Source organism: Elephas maximus, chromosome 15 (assembly GCF_024166365.1).
Source record: "Elephas maximus indicus isolate mEleMax1 chromosome 15, mEleMax1 primary haplotype, whole genome shotgun sequence".
In the NCBI taxonomy this organism is placed as follows: domain Eukaryota; kingdom Metazoa; phylum Chordata; class Mammalia; order Proboscidea; family Elephantidae; genus Elephas; species Elephas maximus.
This window is the reverse complement of record NC_064833.1, coordinates 3,292,633-3,313,423: the sequence shown is the minus strand read 5'-3', so window position 1 is coordinate 3,313,423 and position 20,791 is coordinate 3,292,633. Positions and strand designations below refer to the sequence as shown.

Genomic DNA, 20,791 nt, shown 5'->3' with positions numbered 1-20,791 from the left:
AGATGGGACACTGCACAGCACCGAGAATGAAGGAGTCACAACTGTATGTACCAAGGGTGACTCTTAAACACAGAACACTGAGGAAAAACAGCCAGATGACAAAAGCCCACCCCAGAAGAGAACACATTGCAGGAGTCTGTTTATACCTTTAGGGCGCAGCCTCTGTTCTTTCATACGCTTCTAAGAAAGGAAGAAAATTGTTCAAGATTGGAGTCTAAAGAGGAGACCCTACAAAGAGCTGGGCCCCCAAGGGGCTGCGCCCTCAGCGACCTGCCCTGTGGAGAGAAGAATCTGGAAACCGTTTCCTCAGTGAGGAGGGGAGAGGCGGGGGGTGGGGGGGTGGGGAGAGTTCCTCCTGAGAACTCCAACTACAAAAGCTGTTTTGTGGTCTGAGTTCACATGACCAGCCTGGCTCCCAAGCAGAGGCTTTTAAATTTAAATTGTTTTCAAGATGATGGTAGTACCCCAGGTGACAGACAGAGCCCATATAAATCCCGTGGTAAGACGTCATCAATGTAAAATGCACTCCGATGTCAGTGATGTTAAAATGTGGAAAATGTGTATCCTGGAATTGAGACCACATATAAATTCCAACATGGATGAAACTGGACTTGCGGGTAGCTGAAGACAACGGTAGCCACCTAGGTCCCTGCCTCACGATATTTCCTTGAAAAACGACAGAAAGCAAGAAGAAGAAGGAGCTCACAACAGGGCTTATACCAAACCAAACCCATTGCCGTCGAGTTGATTCCGACTCGTAGAGACCCTACAGGACAGAGTAGAACCACCCCACAGAGTTTCCAAGGAGCACCTGGTAGATTCAAATTGCTGACATTTTGGTTAGCAGCCGTAGGGTTTCCACAGGGCTTATAGTTGATCTAAATCACCACCAGGAAGACTAAGTCCATCCTGAGTCTGAAAATATTAAAAAGTCCAGGAAATCAGAGCACAGACCACAGGAAAGGAACTTAAAATTATGCCCAGCCTGAAGAGCAGTCTTCAAAAGGCACAAATTTAGGAGAGAAAAAGGGAAGAAAAGACAGGAGACGTGCTCTTTGGGAATTGTCTGGTGAAGGAGGAAAGACGCAAAAGGGACATATTTACGATCCTGCAAGAAAAAAGAGGACGGTCCCTGGGTGGTGCAAATTGTTTGTGCTTGTCAACTAACCTAAAGGTTGGTGGTTCAAAACCACCCAATGGCCTCACAGAAGAAGTGCCTGGCAATCTGCTTCTGTAAAGGCCACAGAAAAGAAAACCCTGTGGAGCTCAGTTCTACTCTGACACACCAGGGCAGACTCAATGGCAATGTGTGTTTTTTCATAATTTATTTTATTTTTGTTGTTGAGAAAAACACAGCAGAACATAAACCAATTCAACGATTTCCACAGGTACCAAGACCAAACCCAACCCGTTTCCACTGAGTCGATCCCGACTCATAGCCACCCTAGGACAGAGCAGAACTGCCCCATAGGGTTTCCAAGGAGTGGCTGGTGGATTTGAACTGCCGGTCTTTTGGTTAGTAGTCAAGTTCTGAACCAGTGCACCACCGGGGCTCCACTCTACATGTATAATTCAGTGATATTGATTTCATTCTTTGAGTTGTACAACTATTACCATTTTCCTTTTCTGAGCTGTTCCTTCCCCATAACTTGAATTCACTGCCCTCGAAGGTTCCTATCTAATCTTTTGAGTTGCTGTTGTCAATTTGATCCCGTACAGATAGATCTTAAAAGAGCACAATGCTCAAGGCAGACATTCTTTACTAGTTAAGCTAACCTATCGTTTGATTTTGAGAAGACGTCAGGGGATATTTTGGTTTAAAGCTTAAAGATGATCTCAGGGTAATAGTTTCAGGGGTTCATCCAGCCACCATGGCTCCCGAAGGGCTGGATTCCATGAGAATTTGAAATTCTAATCTGCATTTTCCCCCTTTTGATCAGGAGTCTTCTATAGAATCTCTGATCAAAATGTTTAGTAATGGTAGCTGGTTACCATTCAATTCTGGTCTCATGGCAAAGGAGGCAGTTGTTCATGGAGGCAATTAGCCGCACATCCCAGACCTCCTCCTGTTCCTGACTCTCCTCCTTCCTCTGCTGCTCCAGGCGAACAGAGACCAATGGTTGTACTTTGGATGGCTGCTTGCAAGCTTTTAAGGCCCCAGGCCCTATGCAACGAAGTAGGAGTTAGAACAGAAGCACTGAACATGTTATTAGGTCAGTTAACTGGAATGTCCTATGAAACCATGACCCTATGCCTCCAAACTAAGGAACCAAATCCCTTGAGTTTTTTTTTTTTTTTAAGAGAAAAGAGAACCAAACCAAACAAACAAAAAAAGGGAACATGACCTTTTACCTTACCAACAACACACACACAAAATCTCTAAATTATCTGACAGAAGAGGGTGCTATTGAACTTGAATTCCTAAAAAACACTCCAACAGCAGAAATATTAGCACATCCATACAGTTATTGCAAAGAATCAGAAAACAGAATCAATACATATCAGACGTAGAAACTTTACACCCCTAGAAAACAACCACGAATCAGAAAACAAAACAAAACTGTAAGACAAATACACTCAAGCATTTAAAGCTGAAAAACCACCTTAAATTAGAAATTCAAAAAGACAAAAAACAATAAAGAAGTGAAAAGAGAGATGGTTGTACCAAGGAAAGCAACAGAAGAAAAGACAAAATTATCTCAGAAATGAAGGAAAAATTGCAAGGTGCTGAAGGGAGGTAAGACTGAAATGAAAATTTAATAATGGGCATTGAAGATGGAAGAAACACAGCCGCGAGAATGAAAGTGAAATGAAGAAAGAAGTACAAAGGGTCAGAGGGGAAGTAGCGGACATGCAGATAGACAAGAAGGAACAAGATTTGTATTGTCTGGGTCCCTTAAGGAGAGAACAGCAGCGGAGCAGAACCATCTACAGCCGTGTGCCGCTTCACGTCCATGATATGTTCTGTGGAACAGGATGTTACGCGATTTGGATGTTGTGAGAACACCACGTTACATACTCAGCAAAGCTTTATGGGATACTGTAGTGTACTGTACCATCATATGCCTGAGAGCGCAATCGTTTTGTATACAAGAGACTGGAGATACATGTGCTGTGCTTGGGAAGCTGTTGGGTCTGCCACGTCCAGTTACGTCTGCTACGTCTCGTTCTCCAATCGGGATTTCTGAACTGTTATACCCTTATGGGACCACAGATGCACTTGAGGTCAGTCGTCGCCCGAGCTGATGTTATGCGGTGCACAACTGTAGTTCTCAAGACAGCAACCACCAGAAGAGAACTCCCACAGGCTTTCCATGTGGAAGCACCTTTTTGTTAATACTTTCTAGTTTTGCAGTTAAAACCATACATAAGAAAACTTTCCAGAAATAACAAAAAACAAAACCCACATGAATCTACATATTGAAAGGACCCACCAGGTACCTGGGAAAATTAACTCAGAATGATCAACTCTGACACACACCCTAGTAAAAGGATAAGATTTTCAAGATAAAGATCTCAAGGCAAAGAGTTCAAATAACATGCAAAAGCAAAAAAAAAAAAAAATAAATAAATAATTAGATTGGCTCAGATTTTTCAAAAACAAAGAAAGGCAACAATGAGGCACTGTTTTAAATATACTTGATGAAAGAAAAGTGTGAATCAAGGATTTGATACTGGGCCAAGCTTCGAGAAAAGCAGCTTCAACATAAAAGCGTTTAGGGAAGTCTGAACCCCTGAGCGCTTCCTGAGGAAACTGAGACCGGCAGTACACTGGCCAAGCTGCATAAACAAGGGCTGTGCCAAGGGGCCGAGCCTGCCATCCTCAGTAACAGAGGGCTAACTCCCAGCGTGGAAGCTATTGCCTTATTAGGCAAAACAGGAAAAAACCTCTGCTTTTAGAGTAGCTCCTTATTTAGGAATACTTCTGGTTCTGACTCAGTTAAAGAAAACAAGAGACTGGGGTCTTCAGTCCAGCTAAAACCGGCCTTGGACCAGCTCAGGCCCTCCTGAACTGCGTAATACTGATGACCTTGCCCCCGCAGATAATTTACTGACGTCAGAGGCCGAAAAACACACCCCCCTCTACACCCTGGACATGGGCAAAATGCCGTCCTTGTAGCCCCCCTTTCAGTCTGAAGAGGCATAGAAGACTGGACAGCCCCAAGAATGCCCTTTCATGTCAAACCAATCAGCAAGCTGGCCCCACCCTGGGGTGCTCCTGAGGACCCCAGACCCAATTTACTTTAACCATATAAACCCCTTGGGCTATTGTTCTGGGAGACACCTTGGCGACCCGAGTCCTGGTGTTCTCCTTTACTTGGCCAACTAAATAAAGCTGCTTCTTTCCCTTTCATCAGCTCCCTGTCTTCATAGCCGCTGAGCAGACGTTGGAGTGTCGGGTTACAAAACTACTGGAAGATGTTGTTAGATGCCATTGAGTCGGTTCCGACTCATAGTGACCCTTTGAACAACAGAAGGAAACATTGCTGGGTCCTGCACTATCCTCACAATCATTGCTATCTTGGAGCCCATTGTTAAAGCCACTGTCTCAGTCTATCTTGTTGAGAGTCTTCCTCTTTTTCGCTGACGCTCTACTTTACCAAACATGATGTCCTTTTCCAGGGACTGGTCCCTCTTGATAACATGTCCAAAGTATGTGAGATGAAGTCTTGCCATCTTTGCTTCTAAGAAGCATTCTGGTCGTACTTCTTCCAAGACAAATTTGTTCGTTATTCTGGCAGTCCATGGTATATTCAATATTTTTCAACAACACAATAATTCAAAGGGGTCAATTCTTCTTCAGTCTTCTTTATTCATTGTCCAGCTTTCGAATGCATGTGAGGTGATGGAAAATACCGTGGCTTGAGTCAGGCGCACCTTAGTCCTCAAGGTGACATCTTTGCTTTTTAATACTTTAAAAAGGTCTTTTGCAATAGATTTGCCCAATGCAATATGTTGTTCGATTTCTTGACTGCTGCTTCCATGGGCATTGATTGTGGATACAAGTGAAATGAAATCAACTGGAAGATGAGCCTCACCAAGCTAAGAGATGACTGGAAGTCTTTAGCAAAAGGCACACACACAACTGTGGGATGAGGGTGGACAGCTTGAATTCAAATGTTGTATGTGTGACAAAGTAGAAGTAATACAACTACAAGATGAGGCCAGAGAGACAGAAAGAGAAAAACAGAATCAGCTCACGTTGTATAAACAACAGACGGGAGTTAAAGGATGATCGATGGAAAAAACAAAAACCCATTGCCATCAATTAGAATTGCCCCATAGGGTTTCCAAGGAGCAGCTGGTGGATTTGAACTGCCAACATTTTGGTTAGCAGTTGTATCACTTAACCACTGTGCCACGAGGGCTCCTTGATGGCAGTGGGTACATAAAAATAGATAAACTGATAGTAAAAGGTTTAAATAATGAAACAGTGGACTAAGGACATTCAAAAAGGTCAAGAGTAAAGAAGTAACAACTAGAACAAAAATACAAACCCGCCTAAAAAAAAAAAAAAAAACCAAACACTTTCGTGGACCAATTATTTTCTCTTCTGAATTTTTTGTTGCTACCATGTGTTGTTGTTAATGGAAGCATGCTGAGTCACTGAGCATGTCTAAATTTTGGGTAGGCAGTATGGGTTTTTTTTCGTGCCCCCTCCCATAAGCCTACCCTAAGTGTTCAATGGTACATATGAAGTACCACTAACTATTCCCCGGAGTTCGCACCAGGGTCTATTGGTACACATATGTAACAAATGAAAAATTTTCAAAATTTCTATTTTTCCTGCCAAAACTTCAGACACCTCATACAATACCCTGTTAAAATACTAATTTGCAGCACACGCCCATTTCTTCGGTTTTAAACAGTCATAAGGTCCCCGCCTTGCGGCAGCAACTTCCCAATAAACCCTCAGAGGCAGAAAAAGTACTTGGTCCCTGGAGGTACCCATGAGCGTGAAAGTTAAAGATCAAAGAACACACACTTTCTAGAAAAAGAAACCTACCAAATATAACAAAATACACATGATCATAAAATGTTATGACCAAAAAACCCAAACCCATTGCTGTTGAATCAGTTCTGACTCACAGTGACCCCATAGGACAGAGCAGAACTGCCCCTTAGGGTTCCCAAGGAGCGGCTGGTAGATCTGAACTGCAGACCTTTTGGTTAGCAGCCGAGCTCTTAACCACTGTGCTGTCAAGGCTCCTAAATGTTGACAGGTGAGACTAAACCTGTCAGTCGTATGAATAATTGTGAATGGGATGAATGCACCTATTTCAAAGAAATCAAGACCAAACCATATGCTGTACGTTAGATGCTCACCTAAAAAGGGTTTCCAGAAGGTCAAATACAGAGGTGGACACCCATATTGCAGACAACAGGGGTAGTGATGTTGACAGAGGAGGTGGAGATGGGGTGGGGTTCCTTGTGAACCACCGATAGACAAAACGAGGTGAGCAGCGCCTCCCCAGAGTCTGCCCTGACCTTGTGTGGGGGGTCCCTGCCTACAGACCCCATGAGCTGTGAGGGGCTGAGGGGCAGGCGGGAGAGCAGAACTGGGGACGGAGGCTGTGACCCCTGCCTGGGAGGAGGACAGAGGGCTGCAGTGGGCCCATGGGGGCAAGAGGGGCCAGGGGGTGGGCGGGGCCAGGCCGGCTGGGGCTGGGCACCTGTCCAGAGGGATGGAGAAGTCCAGGAAGGCAGCCACCAGCTGGGAGGTGTGGCTCCGGGCCAGCAGCGTGATGGCTTGGAGGGCATGCTCCTTTGCTTGGGGGATTCGGACAGAGCAGAGCTGCAGGTGGATGGCCCGACCCAGCCTGGCAACCTGCACAGAAGGCGAGTGGGAGAGGGCCTGTCTGAAGGGGGGAGGCACAGCCCTGCCTGGGGAAGCCTGAGGGGGGAGTCACAGCCCTGCCTGGGGGATCTGAGGGGGAGGATGGGCCCAGCCCTGGGGAAGTCTGAGGGGGAAGGCACAGCCCTGCCCTGGGGGCTCTGAGGGGGAGGCATTCACTCACTCACTCATTCATTTATTTACTCATTCATCAAACATTTGTTGAACCCATCAGGCTGGTTGCTGCCAAAGGGGCGGGGGTCTGTGTCTCCCCCATCAGGCCTGTGCCCATAGGCCTGAGCCCTGGGTGCTGACTGCTGGCCCATCCCTCTGCCCCTGCCCAGCTGGGCCAGTCCTCAGCAGGTGCCCCAACTCCCTTACGGTGTCCAGCTTGGCTCCATGGTCCTGGATGGCTGCCAGTAGCATCTCTGCGGCCGCCTGCACTCGGAAGGGGCTGTGTGAGCCCAGGCCATCAATGGCTGTCCAGATGAGGTCGGTCAGCTCCTGCATGGTGAGACGCTTCATGACCTCCTATAGCAGCGGGAGGGGGCGGTGTCACCTCAGCCCTTGCACCCTGTACTTGCCTCCCCCAGCTCTGCTTTGACCCCTTCCTCCTTTGCCCCAGGCCTCCCAAGTTTCTGAGCCTTCCAGACTCCTGGGTCCCCCAAGTCTCCAAGCCTTCCAGACTCTGGGGCCCACTTCGCCAGGTGCAGTTTTATGTCCTACACCCCCTCTGCAGGCCAGTGATAGCCCAGGAGGCAGGCAGGGAGGGTGGGTGCTGGGTCAGGGTGGTGACAGGTATAGACTTGCTTCCAAAGCAGACCCTGTGTTGGCCCAGGGCCCATATGCCTGGCAGCCCTCTCTCCTCCCTCTCCCCCATCCTCAGCACAGAGGACTTCCTTCTCTGCTAGGCTGGGCCCCAGGCCTCCTCTTAAAAAAGCAGCATCTTAATCAAAGAGCAATGACTTCAGAGTTACAAAGGGTCTTCAATGTCACCGGGCCCCACCTCCAGGCCCCGAGAGTCATATGGGGCAGTGTGGGGGTAGATGGGCTAGGCTGTGTCCACAACCCAGGCTTCTGTCCTCAGGAGTGCGACTGTACTCTCTGCCAACGGTCTCCCAGGAGCAGCACTCAAGGCCCAGGGAGGCGGGTCTCATCCCTGACACCATGGGGTACTCGGGAAATGCAGGGTGGCAGGTCTTAACCCTGCTCACAGACTGACGCCACCGTCTCCTGGATGGAGGGTCTGGGTCAGGCCAGGCTGCACAGGTGGGCCTTCAGCAAAGACTTAGAACCACATTACCCAGTATGGTGGCTGCCAGTCCCAGGCTGTGGTTATTGTCAGGTGCTGTCGATATTGACTCATAGCAACCCCATAAGACAGAGTGGAATTGCCTTATAGGTTTTTTTTGGCTGTAATCTTTATGGAAGCCGATCGTCAGGTAGCTATTTACATTTGAACTTAATAAAGTAAAATAAAAAATTCAGTTCCTTGCTCGTGCTAGCCACATTTCGAGTACTCAGCAGCCATATGTGGCCACTGGTACCTTGGATAGTGAAGACAGAGAATATTTCCATCACCGTGGAAAGTCCTGTTGGACACAGCTGACTCAGAGCCTCATGTAATTACAGGAAGGTGGAATGCCTGTGATGGACAGTTGGGAAGCTGGTGGATAATGACAATGTTTGCAAGATTGTTAGGATGGTAGAATGTTACTTTACGTGTTAGGATAGTTATTGGAATGTGTGAAAGTCTGTTAGGATGTCTGCATGTATATTGTTGTTGTTGGGTGCTGTCAATAGTGTTCCGACTCACAGCAACCCCGTGTACAACAGAATAAAACATTGCCTGGTCCTGTGCCACCCTCACAGTTATTGCTGTGTTTGAGCCCATCATTGCAGCCACTGTGTCAATCCATCTTGAGAGGATCTTCATCTTTTTCGATGACACTCTACTTTACCAAGCATGATATCCTACTCCAGGGACTGGTCCCTCCTGATAACACGTCCGAAGTGTTTAAGATGCAGTCTTTCCATCCTTGCTTCTAAGGAGCATTCTGGTTGTACTTCTTCTAAGACAGACTTGTTCATTCTTTTGGCAGTCCATGGTAAATTCAATATACTTCACCAGTACCACAATGTTGATTAGAATGTTAAAATGATTTTAATGGCACATTTGTGGTTTGTAACTACTTTTTTTTTTTTAACTATTAGTCTATTAGAAATCTGGTTAGAACATTTGTTAGATTAAATTGTAAAATTGTTTGCTAAAATGTTAAAATTTTGGTTAAAGTTCCAGCATGTTAGAATGTTTATGAAGTTTTGACTGTTGGAATGGTGACTAGGCTCTCAGAATCTGCGACTACTACAATCTCAGGGTTGGCAAAGACTTTCGAGGTATCTTATGTTAATCAAGGGTGTAATCCGTGTTGTGAGATGAAGGTGGCAGCAATGGTAGTGATGGTGGTGGTGATGGTGATGGTGTTGGTTACGATGGTGATGTTGGTGGTGATGGTGATGGTGGCGATAATGTTGGTAGTGGTGGTGATGTAGTGATGACAGTTGTGACGGTGGTGATGGTGATGGTGGTGGTGATGGTGATGATGACGTTGGTAGTGGTAGTGATGATGGTGGTGGTTATGGTGGTGTGATGATGGTGATGATGTTGGCAGTGGTGGCAATAGTGGTGCTGGTGGTGATGAGGTTGGTGGTGGTGGTGATGATGTTGGCAGTGGCGGTGATATAGATTTGGTGTGTCCAAGGCCACATGGGGTAATAAGGAATAGGCTTAGGAACAGGATGCAGGCCCTAGTCTGTTCTCCAGCCTGAACGTTCCTAGGTCTGCTGTCCCATGATCAGCAGACCCTCCCATCCTTTCCCCTCTTGCTGCTCCCATCCATCGCTGCCTCTAGTCCAGGGAGAGCCAGAACTGGGTGCCTGCCCCTGTGTGCAGGGTTGGGCAGACTGCTCCTTCCCAGTTGTGGATACCATGCTCCTAGTCACTCAGCCTGCCTTCAGGTCCCAAGGTGTTCTAGGGTCCCCTTCACCACTGACCTGCACTGAGCTGGGGGCCAGGGCAACCCTCTCCTCCCTGCCCCGTTCTCAGCCCAGGTTCTTTGGCATAAACTGCAACTAAGGTAGGTTTTTCCCATTTGGGGCATGGACAATTGATTTATTGAGCCACAGGGTTTGATATTATCTATATTAAACTTCTCATTGGTCTCAACACACTCGACAACTTGCTACAGCTGCCAAGCATGGGTTCTGGAGTCAGCAGGACTGGGTATGAATCCCAGCTGAGGAACTTACTAGCATGTTTGCTGCCATTTCTTCACCATTGGGCTCAATTTGGTTCAGCTTAATGGGTGTTTATTGAAGGCTCCCTAGACCAGCAGGCCCTGTGCTGGCCCCTGGGGAGTGAGAATGGGTGAGACCCTACTCCTGGCCTGGAGTCGCTCAAGATCTCACAGGGGTACACTGACAAGTACACCAATTACAGGGGTCTCCCTTAGCCACACGTTCAACACCAAGAGTAGGCAAGCAAAAGTCGTCATATCACAAACATCATGAGTCAGCAACTGGGAAAAGGAGTCTCCATAGAGCACCACCTGCCCCAACGCCAGCAGCCAGCTCCACCCTCGCACCCCTGACTCACTCATCTTCAGATGGTAACACTACTCAAACCCAACACAAAGGCAAGCCACGGACCGTGCTGAAGGGGCAGGATGCCCCCAAGATGCAGCAGTTCACCAGGGTGAAGGAAGGGGTGATGGAGTCATGCTGGGCTCCTGACTAACACGATCTGGCCAAGCTGGACAGATGACACAGAAGAGGGGAGAAACGGCGAGGAGCGTGGCGTGACGGGCCTTCCAAGGAGGACAAGGCAAAGCCCGGGAACGCTGCTGCAGGATGGGCATGTCACGGACTCCAGAGTCAAAGGGAAGGGCACTTGGTGGTGCCAATGCAGCTCTGTCAGTAAAGGTCCAGGAGAATAGACATGCTGCCACCACCGAGAGCGCTTTATGGTTAGAATGGGAATTCTGATAATGTTCGTTGCATTTTTTTAAAGATACATTTCTCATCAAACCTTCTCTCTGCGATAGTCACTATGAATGTTGATGCCTAATTTAAGTGGCTTCCCTTTAAGGGGACTTTTCTGGGGGGCCCTGGTGGCACAGTGGTTAAGAGCTCGGCTGCTAATCAAAAGGTCAGCAGTTCGAATTCACAGCCGCTTCTTGGAAACCCAGTGGGGCAGTTCTACTCTGTCCTCTAGGATGCTATGAGTTGGAATTGACTTGATGGCAATGGATTTTTTTTTTTTGGTTTAACTGTCCTCGGTAGCAAGGCTCTCACTTATAACCCAGTGTGAAGATGGAAACGCCTTCAAAGGAAGGCAAAATGGAAACTTGGAGTAAAAAAAAGACCCATTCTGCTTGCACTACTGGGAAAAAAGTCAGTGAAGGCTTCTCTGAGGGTGTGGGGCTCAAGCAGGGTTTTGAAGGATGAGTGGAAGTTGGCGAGAAAAGCAGGAGGTGGAGAAGTATGATCCTGGTAAAAGGGGGAAAGATCTGCAAAGTCCCAGAGGCATGTAACGACATGAATGTGTTGGGGCAGTGTGTATGGGACGTTTGAAAAGTCCTGGAGCTGTTTGTAAATTTGAGGACGGGACGCAGTAGCGTCTGTGAAACACCTGGTGTCTAGTATGTGCTGCCCCTCCCCACCAGCTCCCTTACCCGCCTGGCTCTTGGACAACAAGGGAGAGAGTGCATGGGTTTGCACCTTACTATACACCCCATGGGTGTGCACGGTGCGAGTTCGTGGCGGGGCAGTGGTCCTCGGCCCCACGCCTAGGCTCCTGAGTGCCCATTGCTGCCCCACGAGCAGTCTAGCATTAAAGATACACAAATCTGTCTGACAAGGTGCTCAAGCAGAGCAGAGCCAGGAGGCACATTGACTCAACAGGCCCCTCTCAGGCAGCCTGGAAGCCTGACCTGCGTGAGGAGAGACCCGGGGTGCCTGCCTCCCCTCAGCAGGAATGTGCTCACTCCCAGCAGGATGCCCCTGTCGACCAGGCTCCATCACCCTCACCCCGGCCCCGCCCTGACCAAGTACGGGAACCGGCCTGAGACTTGTAGACCTGCTTGGCATGAGATCCATTAGGAGCTGTGCCCATTTCACAGGAGACTGAGGCTCAGAGAGAAGGGGTTTGTCCACGGTCGCACAGCCGGGAGAGACCATGCTGGGACTCCAGCCAGGTCTCCTGATTCTGAAACCCTTCCCCATGCCCCACTTCTTCCACCCCCCCCCCCAGTCCTAGTTCTTTTCTTCCCTGGCTGGGGGCCAGGGGCTTTTCCAGATGCTCTCAGTCAAGCACAGAGGATGCAGGGGGGACCCTGGCCCAGGCTTCGATCATCACACCCTGGGCCCAGTCAGGCCGCCTCCACAGCCAAGAGCCCTATGGAAGGGCTGGTGGTGGGGGTCGGAGCAGAGCACGGCCACATCCCCCACCCGGACCTGCTCATGAGCCTCAGGGCTTTGACCTTGATGACTTGGGAGCCGCCGGGCTGGAAGAGGGGGTCCATCCGGGGCGCCTGTTCTGGGGCACCTGCGGGAGCTGTCTTCCGGTCGCCGCTGCTCCAGGGCTGCTTGGGGGTTCCCGATTCTACCTCTGATGCTTCCACAGCTGGGCAGGGGACAACAGGATGGGAGTGGGTGGGGTGAGGGCAGGGTCGGGGGAACAGGGCAGGGTAAGAATGGAGTCATCTGCCATCAGGGCCAGGTGGTTTGGGGGTTACGGTGATGTCATTACAGGTTAGGGCTGAGGTGAGCCTATGGTTCAGGCCAGGGTCAGGTGGCTTGGGGGTTTGGGAGCAGGTTGGGGTGAGGCTGAGGTCAAGACTGGGCTAGAGTTTGCGCCAGGAGTGCCGGGGCTCTGGTGACGGTTCCAGGCTGAGGTTGCAGTTGGGGCTGGGGCTGGAGTGGAAGGGGTCTGCATTGGTGGCCCGAGAGGCTCACCTTTCTGGCGCATCAGCAGCTGGTAGAGGTGGCCCATCCCTTCCAGGCTGGAGAGCTGGGTGGCCCTGTCGGGGTCCTGGCACAGAATCCCCAGCATGCCCACCAGCTGCCCAGTCCATCTGAACTCCTCTTTTGGCTGCAGTGAGAGCAGAGGGACCACTGATGCAGAACGCACCCCCGGAGGCCCCACCCTGCCGCGGTTCACCCCAGTGCTGCCGGTGTCCAGCTGGATCCCTTGCACCGTGTGGCAGGGCTGGCACTAGGGCGAGGTTTGAAATTTAAGGGCATGTCACAACACTCAGTGCTCAAGAGAAGTATTTTAAAGCAATATTTTAAAAAATCGAAACTAATGCAAAAACTCCACGAGGAACAAATACCAACATTTTCAATAAAACAGGATCTGCGTGAACCTGCCTCACTTGGTTCACCCTGATCCCGGCCCTGGTTCCAGTAAAACTTTATTTCAAAAACCAAGTGGCCAGCCCATGGGCTGTAGTTTGCTAATTGGATGTTTTAAATATCATATTTAAATATTATGTATCTTGATTAGGCAACTTTTTGGTCCCCCCTCCGGAATTCTGTGTGGAGGTGACTCCCTCACCTTACTCCCAGCCGTGTTGTGAGGAAATTGATTTTGAATAAATTAAACAAAGAAAGAAAGCAAACCCATTGCTGTGGAGTGGATTCTGACTCAGAGCCACCCCGTATGTTTCACAGTAGAACTGTGATCCACAGGGTTTTCAACGTTGTGATCTTTTGGAAGCAGATTGCCAGGCCTTTCTTCTGAGGTGTCGCAGGGTAGATTTGAACATCCAGCCTTTCAGTTAATAGCCCAACAGAACACGACCCTGGCCCAGCAGTCCAGTCCCGCACCTTCCTTAGAGCAGCCAAGCCCATGGCCATCAGGGCTCAGCGACTGGTTTCATCTCCCCTTCAGCCTCCGGGAAGGGGTTGGTGCTGATTTGGGCTGATGGATGCAGAGCCACTCACTCCCTCAGCAAGCACTGACGCTCACCACTCAACCCGAGGGCCACAGTGACAGGCCCCGGTTAGGATGCCAATCGCCAAGTGATGGGCTCGGGGCGGTGGGCACAGGGCGGTGGGGTGGGCTGGGTGCTCACTGCAATGATGGCTAACCTAGTCTGGACGCAGGTCTCCACCTCATCTGATTCCCACTTCTTCCTTCTAAGGAAGAGTCACTTCCTCCCATTGTACAGGTGAGAAGCTCAGGTTCAGGGCAGAGAAGTACCTGCCCAAGGCTTCAGGGTGAGTTGACCAGAGCCCCGCCTCCAGGGCCAGGAGCCCATTGTGAGGCCGTGGGCCGGGTCTTCCCTGGCTGAACCTGTTTCTCCCTGTGAGATGGGAGATTAGGAGGGATACCTGCTGGGGAATCCGCCCTGTCCTTGCACCCTGTGAGTCCTGGCAGGCGCTGGGGTGACTGGCTGGGCTGCGGGTGGGGAGGCAGGAGGCCCCGCAGCGGAGGAGGAGTGGGCGCGGGCCAGGGAGCCGGTACTCACGTCCAGGTGGGGGTTCTGGCTCAGGAACTTGAGAAGGGCCGTGCAGCTGTGTACTGCCCGCTGTCGCTCGTGTGCCTTCTCCGACGCCAGCCAGAAGTACATGTGCTGCGCGGTGGGCAGGGGTCAGCGGCCGGAGCCGCAGCTGCGGACCCTAGTGCCGGCCTCAGCTGGCCAGGCCCCGCCCGCCTCGCCCAGGCCCCGCCCGCCTCGCCCAGGCCCCGCCCGCCTCGCACAGCCCCGCCCGCCTCGCCCGCCTCGCCCAGGCCCCGCCCGCCTCGCCCAGGCCCCACCCGCCTCGCCCAGGCCCCGCCCACCTTTTATTAGGCCTCACCCACTCTCGGGTCAGGCCCCACCCCTCAGCATAGGATCTGCCCCTCTCTGGGCCCAGGCTCCACCCACTACTCCTATTTTCCCCGTCACTCAGGCCTCATCCACCCACTGGCCAGGCCCTGCCCTCTAGGCAAGGCTCTGTCCCCAGTCCAGGTGCCATCTCTAAGCAAGGCTCTACCCCCTAAACAAGGCTCTGCCCCTAAGCAAGGCTCCACCCTCTCCCTGGGCCCAGGCTCCACCTACCACCATCACCAAGCCCTCTTCCCCTTTGCCCAGGCTCTGCCCCCTCAGCTTCCACCACTTCCTGGGGGTCCAGCCTTCTCTTTGCAAGACTAAGGCACAGTCTCCTGACAAGCTCTCTGTCCTGAGGTGGCCCTGCCCTGACCCTGGTTTGACTGGCTCCCGTCCTGTCAAGGTGGGACCCCAGGAGGTCAGGTGAGGGAGTTGGGGTGAGGACCGGTCACAGCTGGGGACACTGCCCCAGGGAAGTTCTCTGAGGGGGAGGATGGGCCACCAGCGCCAGGGCCGAGGCTCATTTCCTCAGAGCCCCTTTAGCACACATTCAAGGTCACTCACCACCAGACTGCCCCTGCTGCACCCCCTCCTCCTTTTGCCCCAAACCACCGTGACCTCTAAACAGGGCCAGCCCTCAAGCCTCCTTGTGCCCAGACCCCTCCCAGATCCCCAATCCAGGGCCTGCCTCCTCTGGGTCACCCTCCCGGCCCCTGTGGGCTCCTGCACAGGGATGAGGACCCGCCCCCTTGCCCCACTCCCCCGTTCACCGACAGCAGGAAGTGGAGCTCCTCAGCCGTGGGGGTCTGCCTGATGAAGGTCTGCAGCAGCTGGTCCAGGGCCTCCGCAGTCCTGTCGTACAGGGCCTGTGGGGGGCAGTCAGGCAGCAGAGCCCCTCAGGAGGCAGGGGCCCAGGGCGACCGAGGGCATGGAGCTGTGGGCCTTGGCTGTCTCGGTGCCAGCGGCAGGGCGGGTTATCCAACAGGCAAAGTAAGCACAATGCTTGCCTTGTTTACCAGATCATCTGTAGTGAACAATTTCGCATGGGTTTCACCACGTCAAAGCTCACTACAGATTACTTTGATGTTGTTGGTTGAGTTGGTTCTGACTCACAGTGACTCCTATGCACAACAGAACGAAACACTGCCCCATCCTGCACCATCCTCACAATTGTTGCTCTGCTTGAGCCCACCCATTGTTGCAGCCACTGTGTCAATCTATCTCTTTGAGGGTCTTCCTCTTTTTCGATAACCCTCCACTCTACCCAGCATGATGTCCTTCTCCAGGGGCTGATCCCTCCTGATAACATGTCCAAAGTGTGTGAGATGTAGTCTCGCCATCCTTGCTTCTAAGGAGCATTCTGGTTGTATTTCTCCTAAGACAGATTTGTTTGTTCTTTTCGCAGTCCATGTTATATTCAACACTCTTTGCCAACAGCACAATTCAAATGCATCAGTTCTTCTTCAGTCTTCTTACTGTCCAGCTTTCGCATGGAATTTGCCTCATAGAATCCTTCAATATTGCAACTCAAGGCCTTGAATTTTTTTCTTCAGTTCTTTCAGTTTGAGAAATGCAGAGTGTGTTCTTCCCTCTTGGTTTTCCATCTCCAGCTCTTTGCACACGTCACTATAATACTTTGCCTTGTCTTCTCGAGCTCCCCTTTGAAATCTTTTCAGCTCTTTTACTTCATCATTTCTTCCTTTTGCTGTAGCTGCTTGACATTCAAAAGCAAGTTTCGGAGTCTCTTCTGACGTCCATTTTGGTCTTTTCTTTCTTTCCTGTCTTTTCAGTGGCCTCTTGCTTTCTTCATGTATGATGTCCTTGACGCCGTTCCACAACTTGTCTGGTCTTTGGTCATTAGTGTTCAATACATCAAATCTATTCTTGAGATGGTCTCTAAATTCAGGTGGGATATACTCAAGGTGGTACTTTGGCTCTTGTGGACTTGTTCTAATTTTCTTCAGTTTCAACTTGAACTTGCATATGAGTAATTGATGGTCTGATCCACAGTCGGCCTCTGGCCTTGTTCTGATGATACTGAGCTTTTCCATTTTCTCTTCCAACAGATGTAGTCAATTTGATTCCTGTGTATTCCATCTGGCGAGCTCCACGTGTATAGTCTCCATTTATGTTGATGAAAAAAGGTATTTGCAATGAAGAACTCACCGGTCTTGCAAAATTCAATCATGCAATTTCCTGCATCTTTTCTATCACCAAGGCCATATTTTCCAACTACTGATCCTTCTTTGTTTTCAACTTTCACATTCTAATCTCCAGTAATTATCCAAGCACCCTGACTGCATGTTCGATCAATTTCAGACTGCAGAAGTTGGTAAAAATCTTCAGTTTCTTCATCTTTGGCCTTAGCGGTTGGTTTGTAAATTTAAATAATAGTTGTATTAACTGGTCTTCTTTGTAGGTGTATTAATATTAACTTATCACTGGCAGCTTTGTACCTCAGGTTAGATCTCGAAATACTCTTTTTGATGATGAATGCAATGCCATTCATCTTCAAGTTGTCATTCCCAGCATGGTAGACCGTATGATTGTCTGATTAAAAATGGCCAATACCAGCCCATTTCAGCTCACTAATGCCTAGGATATCGATGTTTATGCGTTCCATTTCATTTTTGATGATTTCCAAATTTCCTAGATTCATACTTTGTACATTCCATGTTCTGATTACTAATGGATGTTTGCAGCTGTTTCTTCTCATTTTGAGTCGTGCCACATCAGCAAATGAAGGTCCCGAAAGCTTTACTCCATCCACGTCATTAAGGTCGACTCTACTTTGAGGAGACAGCTCTTCCCCAGTCATCTTTTGAGTGCCTTCCAACCTGGGGGGCTCATCTTCCAGCGCTATATCAGTCAATGTTCCGCTGCTATTCATAAGGTTTTCACTGGCTAATGCTTTTCAGAAGTGGACTGCCGGGTCCTTCTTCCTAGTCTTAGTCTGGAAGCTCAGCTGAAACCTGTCTGCCGTGGATGACCCTGCTGGTATTTGAATACCGGTGGCATCACAGCATCACAGCAACATGCAAGCCACCACAGTAGGACAAACTGACAGACAAGTGATTCCTAAGCACAAATCAGCCCGAGCACACCTTGCTTCTTGGGTAATCTGACCCTGCCAGTGGCTCTGCTTCCTGAGCACTCAGGCAGCTCCCCACCGTGGGTGGTGTCACTGCCCACCACAGAGCCCAGGTGCCTGGGAAGGGGCTGCCTACCAGCCCTGATCACCCGGCTTGGCAGAGGAGGAGGCCACAGCAGGGAGGTGGCTGGCTCAGCCCAAGGGCACAGGGCTGCTCAGTGACTGAGGCCAGTCCACACCTTTCCGCAGGCTTCAGGGTGGGCCACTGTGCGGCCGCCCAGGGCTCGGTGCTCATGAGGGGGGCCGGCACCCACCAGGGCCCCGCGCTCACGAAGAGGGCTGGCACCCACCAGGGCCCTGCGAGCTTACCGGGGCGCACGCTTGGCTTAATGCTGTGCGGGACCCCATCTTGAAATTGTTAACACATTTTGAACCAGGGCCCACACTCTCGTCTTGCACCGGTCCGCAAACCGTGGGCCCTGATTCCGGGGCGCTGCACTCCACCCCCAGCCCAGGACTTCGCTTGCCGGCTGCTCAGGAGGGAGCGCCTCAGAGAGAGCCCAATCCCCTTCCCTCCCTGGCCCACGATCCGTGGCCCTCGGGGACCTCGTTCACCTCTCTGAGCGTGCTTGCCTCCCCTGTGACCTGGGCGTGAAGCCAGCCTGACCTGCCAGGGTGGAGGTGGGCATTGGGGGTAATGAAGGGAGGCCTGGTGGGTACATGCCCCCTGGGTGCGCCAATGCGGTGTCATCCGGTAACAGAGACACCCTGGATTCCTGTGGGTGGGGGCACAGGACACGCCAACCTTCTGGAGGGCCGAGGAGGGGACCCTCGCTCTCAAATCGCCCCAGCCTCGGGGCGTGGCATGGAGAGCAGGCCCCGGGGACAAAGGTGGGGTGCAAACCCTGACTCATCAGACGCCTTCATTTCTCTGCGCCTGTTCCTCTCCATTAGGACGGACCTCTGAAGGCTCCATGATAACGCATACACCGAGTCTGCCACCCAGCAGGTGCGCAGTTAACACGGCACCCCTCCCCTAGACTGCACACCCCGCGCGTGCGCTGTGGCTGAACACGCTGGAGCGGCACGCGCCCCCTGGTGGCGATTGCCCGCCATGGCCGCGTCTCCCTGTCCTCGGGGCTTCTCCTAACAGAGCTCAGGAAGGGGTGGGCGGTTCCCTAAAGAGGCCGGGGCTGCACCGCCCACCAGATAGCAAGAGCGCTCCTCTCTTCAACCTCGTGCGGATGGCCAGGTGGGGATGACCAGTTCAAGCAGCTGCTCGAGCGAGACTGAGCCCACCTGCAGAGAAGGTGACTCCATCCAGGTGTGGAGGGACTTGGAGGCTGGACTGGCATGAGTCCTCGAGCCCTGGCCGGCCTTTCCTGGGCCCCTGTGCAGTTGGGGAGCTCATTCTTTGGAGAGAGGCACCTGCCGCCCTCCGTGCTTCTCTGGGGCTGCCCCAAGCAGGGAGAAATACACCTGACACTGCCACACAGAAAGCCTTCAAGGCCCTGCAGACCAGGGCTTGGTCAGCACCAGGCTGGTCTCCCTATTTACGGAGCACCCCTTCTGGACTGCACACCCACTATCTCACTTCACCCCCCGAGTTCAATAGCATCCGATCTAAGGATGTCATTTTTGTGAGTTGCCATTAGGACGATTCTGACTCGTGGTGACCCCATGTGTGCAGAGTGGAACTGCTCCATAGGGTTCTCTTGGCTGTAATGTTCACAGGAGCAGATCGCCCGGTCTTTCTCCCACAGAGCTGCTAGGTGGGTTCAAACCACCGACCTTTCGGTTAGCACCTGGATGCTTAACTGTTGCGCCACCAGGGCTCCCCACTTTACAGGTGGGCAAAGGGTGGCTCTGGGTAGTTAAAGAACATGCCCAGGGTCCCCTGGCCAGGATCTGTGGGTTTGTCAGGACACTGCCCTCCAGCCTGCCCTTCCCAAGCAACTGGGAGCAGTGGAGTCAGTTCCCTGCCGAGCAGCCCCTGTTGGCTACCTGTATGTTGGGTGGCTCCAGAAAGAGGCAGGTGTGCTTCTCCAGAACCTCCAGCAGTGGCAGGGCGAACACGCTTCGGAAGCAGACAGAGAGGAGCCGTGACTTCCGCTCCAGGTCAGGCGGGGGCCTCAGTTTACTGTTGGGGGGGGGACGCAGAGGGGCTGTGAGAGGGGAGCCGGCCGTGCTGTCTCTGAGCCTGTGTGGCTGGGCAGGAAGGGGCCCAGGTCCACGGGGCTGACCCTTGGTGGAAGCTGCCCCCTCGCTGTCCCCCCTCGTCCTCATCTGTCCCTGACACGCTGTATGTGGTTTGCTCATTCTCTCCCCTCCCATCCCCTACCCTCCCCGAGCATCAGCTCTTAGGGAACAGGGATGTTCTCTGCTGGCTCACAGCTGGGTCCCCAGCACCCAGACTGGTGCCTGGCACATAAAAAAAATAGTAGGTGCTCAATAATGATCTGTGAAGTAAGTACATTAGGAAACTGAGGCTCAGAGATTTTAAGGACTGGTGGAGGTAGAGTTTGAACCTGGTCTACCTGTTCTTACCCACCTGCACTGCTGCCTCTATGGTTAAAGACCCCACCCCCCACGCCACCCAGCTCCGTGCCCACCCCACCCAGTGCCTGGCCTGCATGGTTGCTGACCAAGTCCTCGTCTCTGCAGTTGGACAGCAGGTAACATTGGTCTCCCTAGGCCAGTAAAAGGGGGAATGTCCCCTGATAGGGGTTGTTGTGTGTTGGGGAGGGGGGGATTCATGGAAAGCTCGGGGCAGTGTTAATGTGTCAGTGGACTGTCCCCTGCACTGCTGTTGGTCTGGCTCAGAGTCTGCAGAGACCCTCCCAGTCCCTGCCAGGACTGGGACCCGAGCCGGGCCTGTGCCCCACAGACAACAGGGCAGAGTACCTGCCCCAAGGAGCTCTGACACTCCTGTAGCCTCACCCTGTCCTGGCCAGCAGGGAGGCCAGGTACACCCTTGCCCTACCTGCAGGC

At 51.7% G+C, this 20,791-nt stretch overlaps 1 protein-coding gene across 1 annotated transcript in view; it reads right to left on the bottom strand.

Annotated features, from left to right (window-relative positions):
- The window catches only part of LOC126059081 (maestro heat-like repeat family member 5), a 70,789-nt gene that overhangs the window by 13,190 nt on the left and 36,808 nt on the right, over window positions 1-20,791 (bottom strand). The window contains exons 15-24 of the mRNA XM_049854615.1: window positions 19,805-19,940; window positions 18,468-18,576; window positions 18,247-18,330; window positions 18,040-18,164; window positions 15,480-15,575; window positions 14,368-14,472; window positions 12,851-12,986; window positions 12,376-12,518; window positions 7,217-7,366; window positions 6,675-6,829 (exon numbers count right to left, since the gene is read on the bottom strand). Coding sequence (XP_049710572.1) covers window positions 6,675-6,829; window positions 7,217-7,366; window positions 12,376-12,518; window positions 12,851-12,986; window positions 14,368-14,472; window positions 15,480-15,575; window positions 18,040-18,164; window positions 18,247-18,330; window positions 18,468-18,576; window positions 19,805-19,940 — 1,239 coding nt within the window. The remainder of the gene's footprint in view (window positions 1-6,674; window positions 6,830-7,216; window positions 7,367-12,375; window positions 12,519-12,850; window positions 12,987-14,367; window positions 14,473-15,479; window positions 15,576-18,039; window positions 18,165-18,246; window positions 18,331-18,467; window positions 18,577-19,804; window positions 19,941-20,791) is intronic.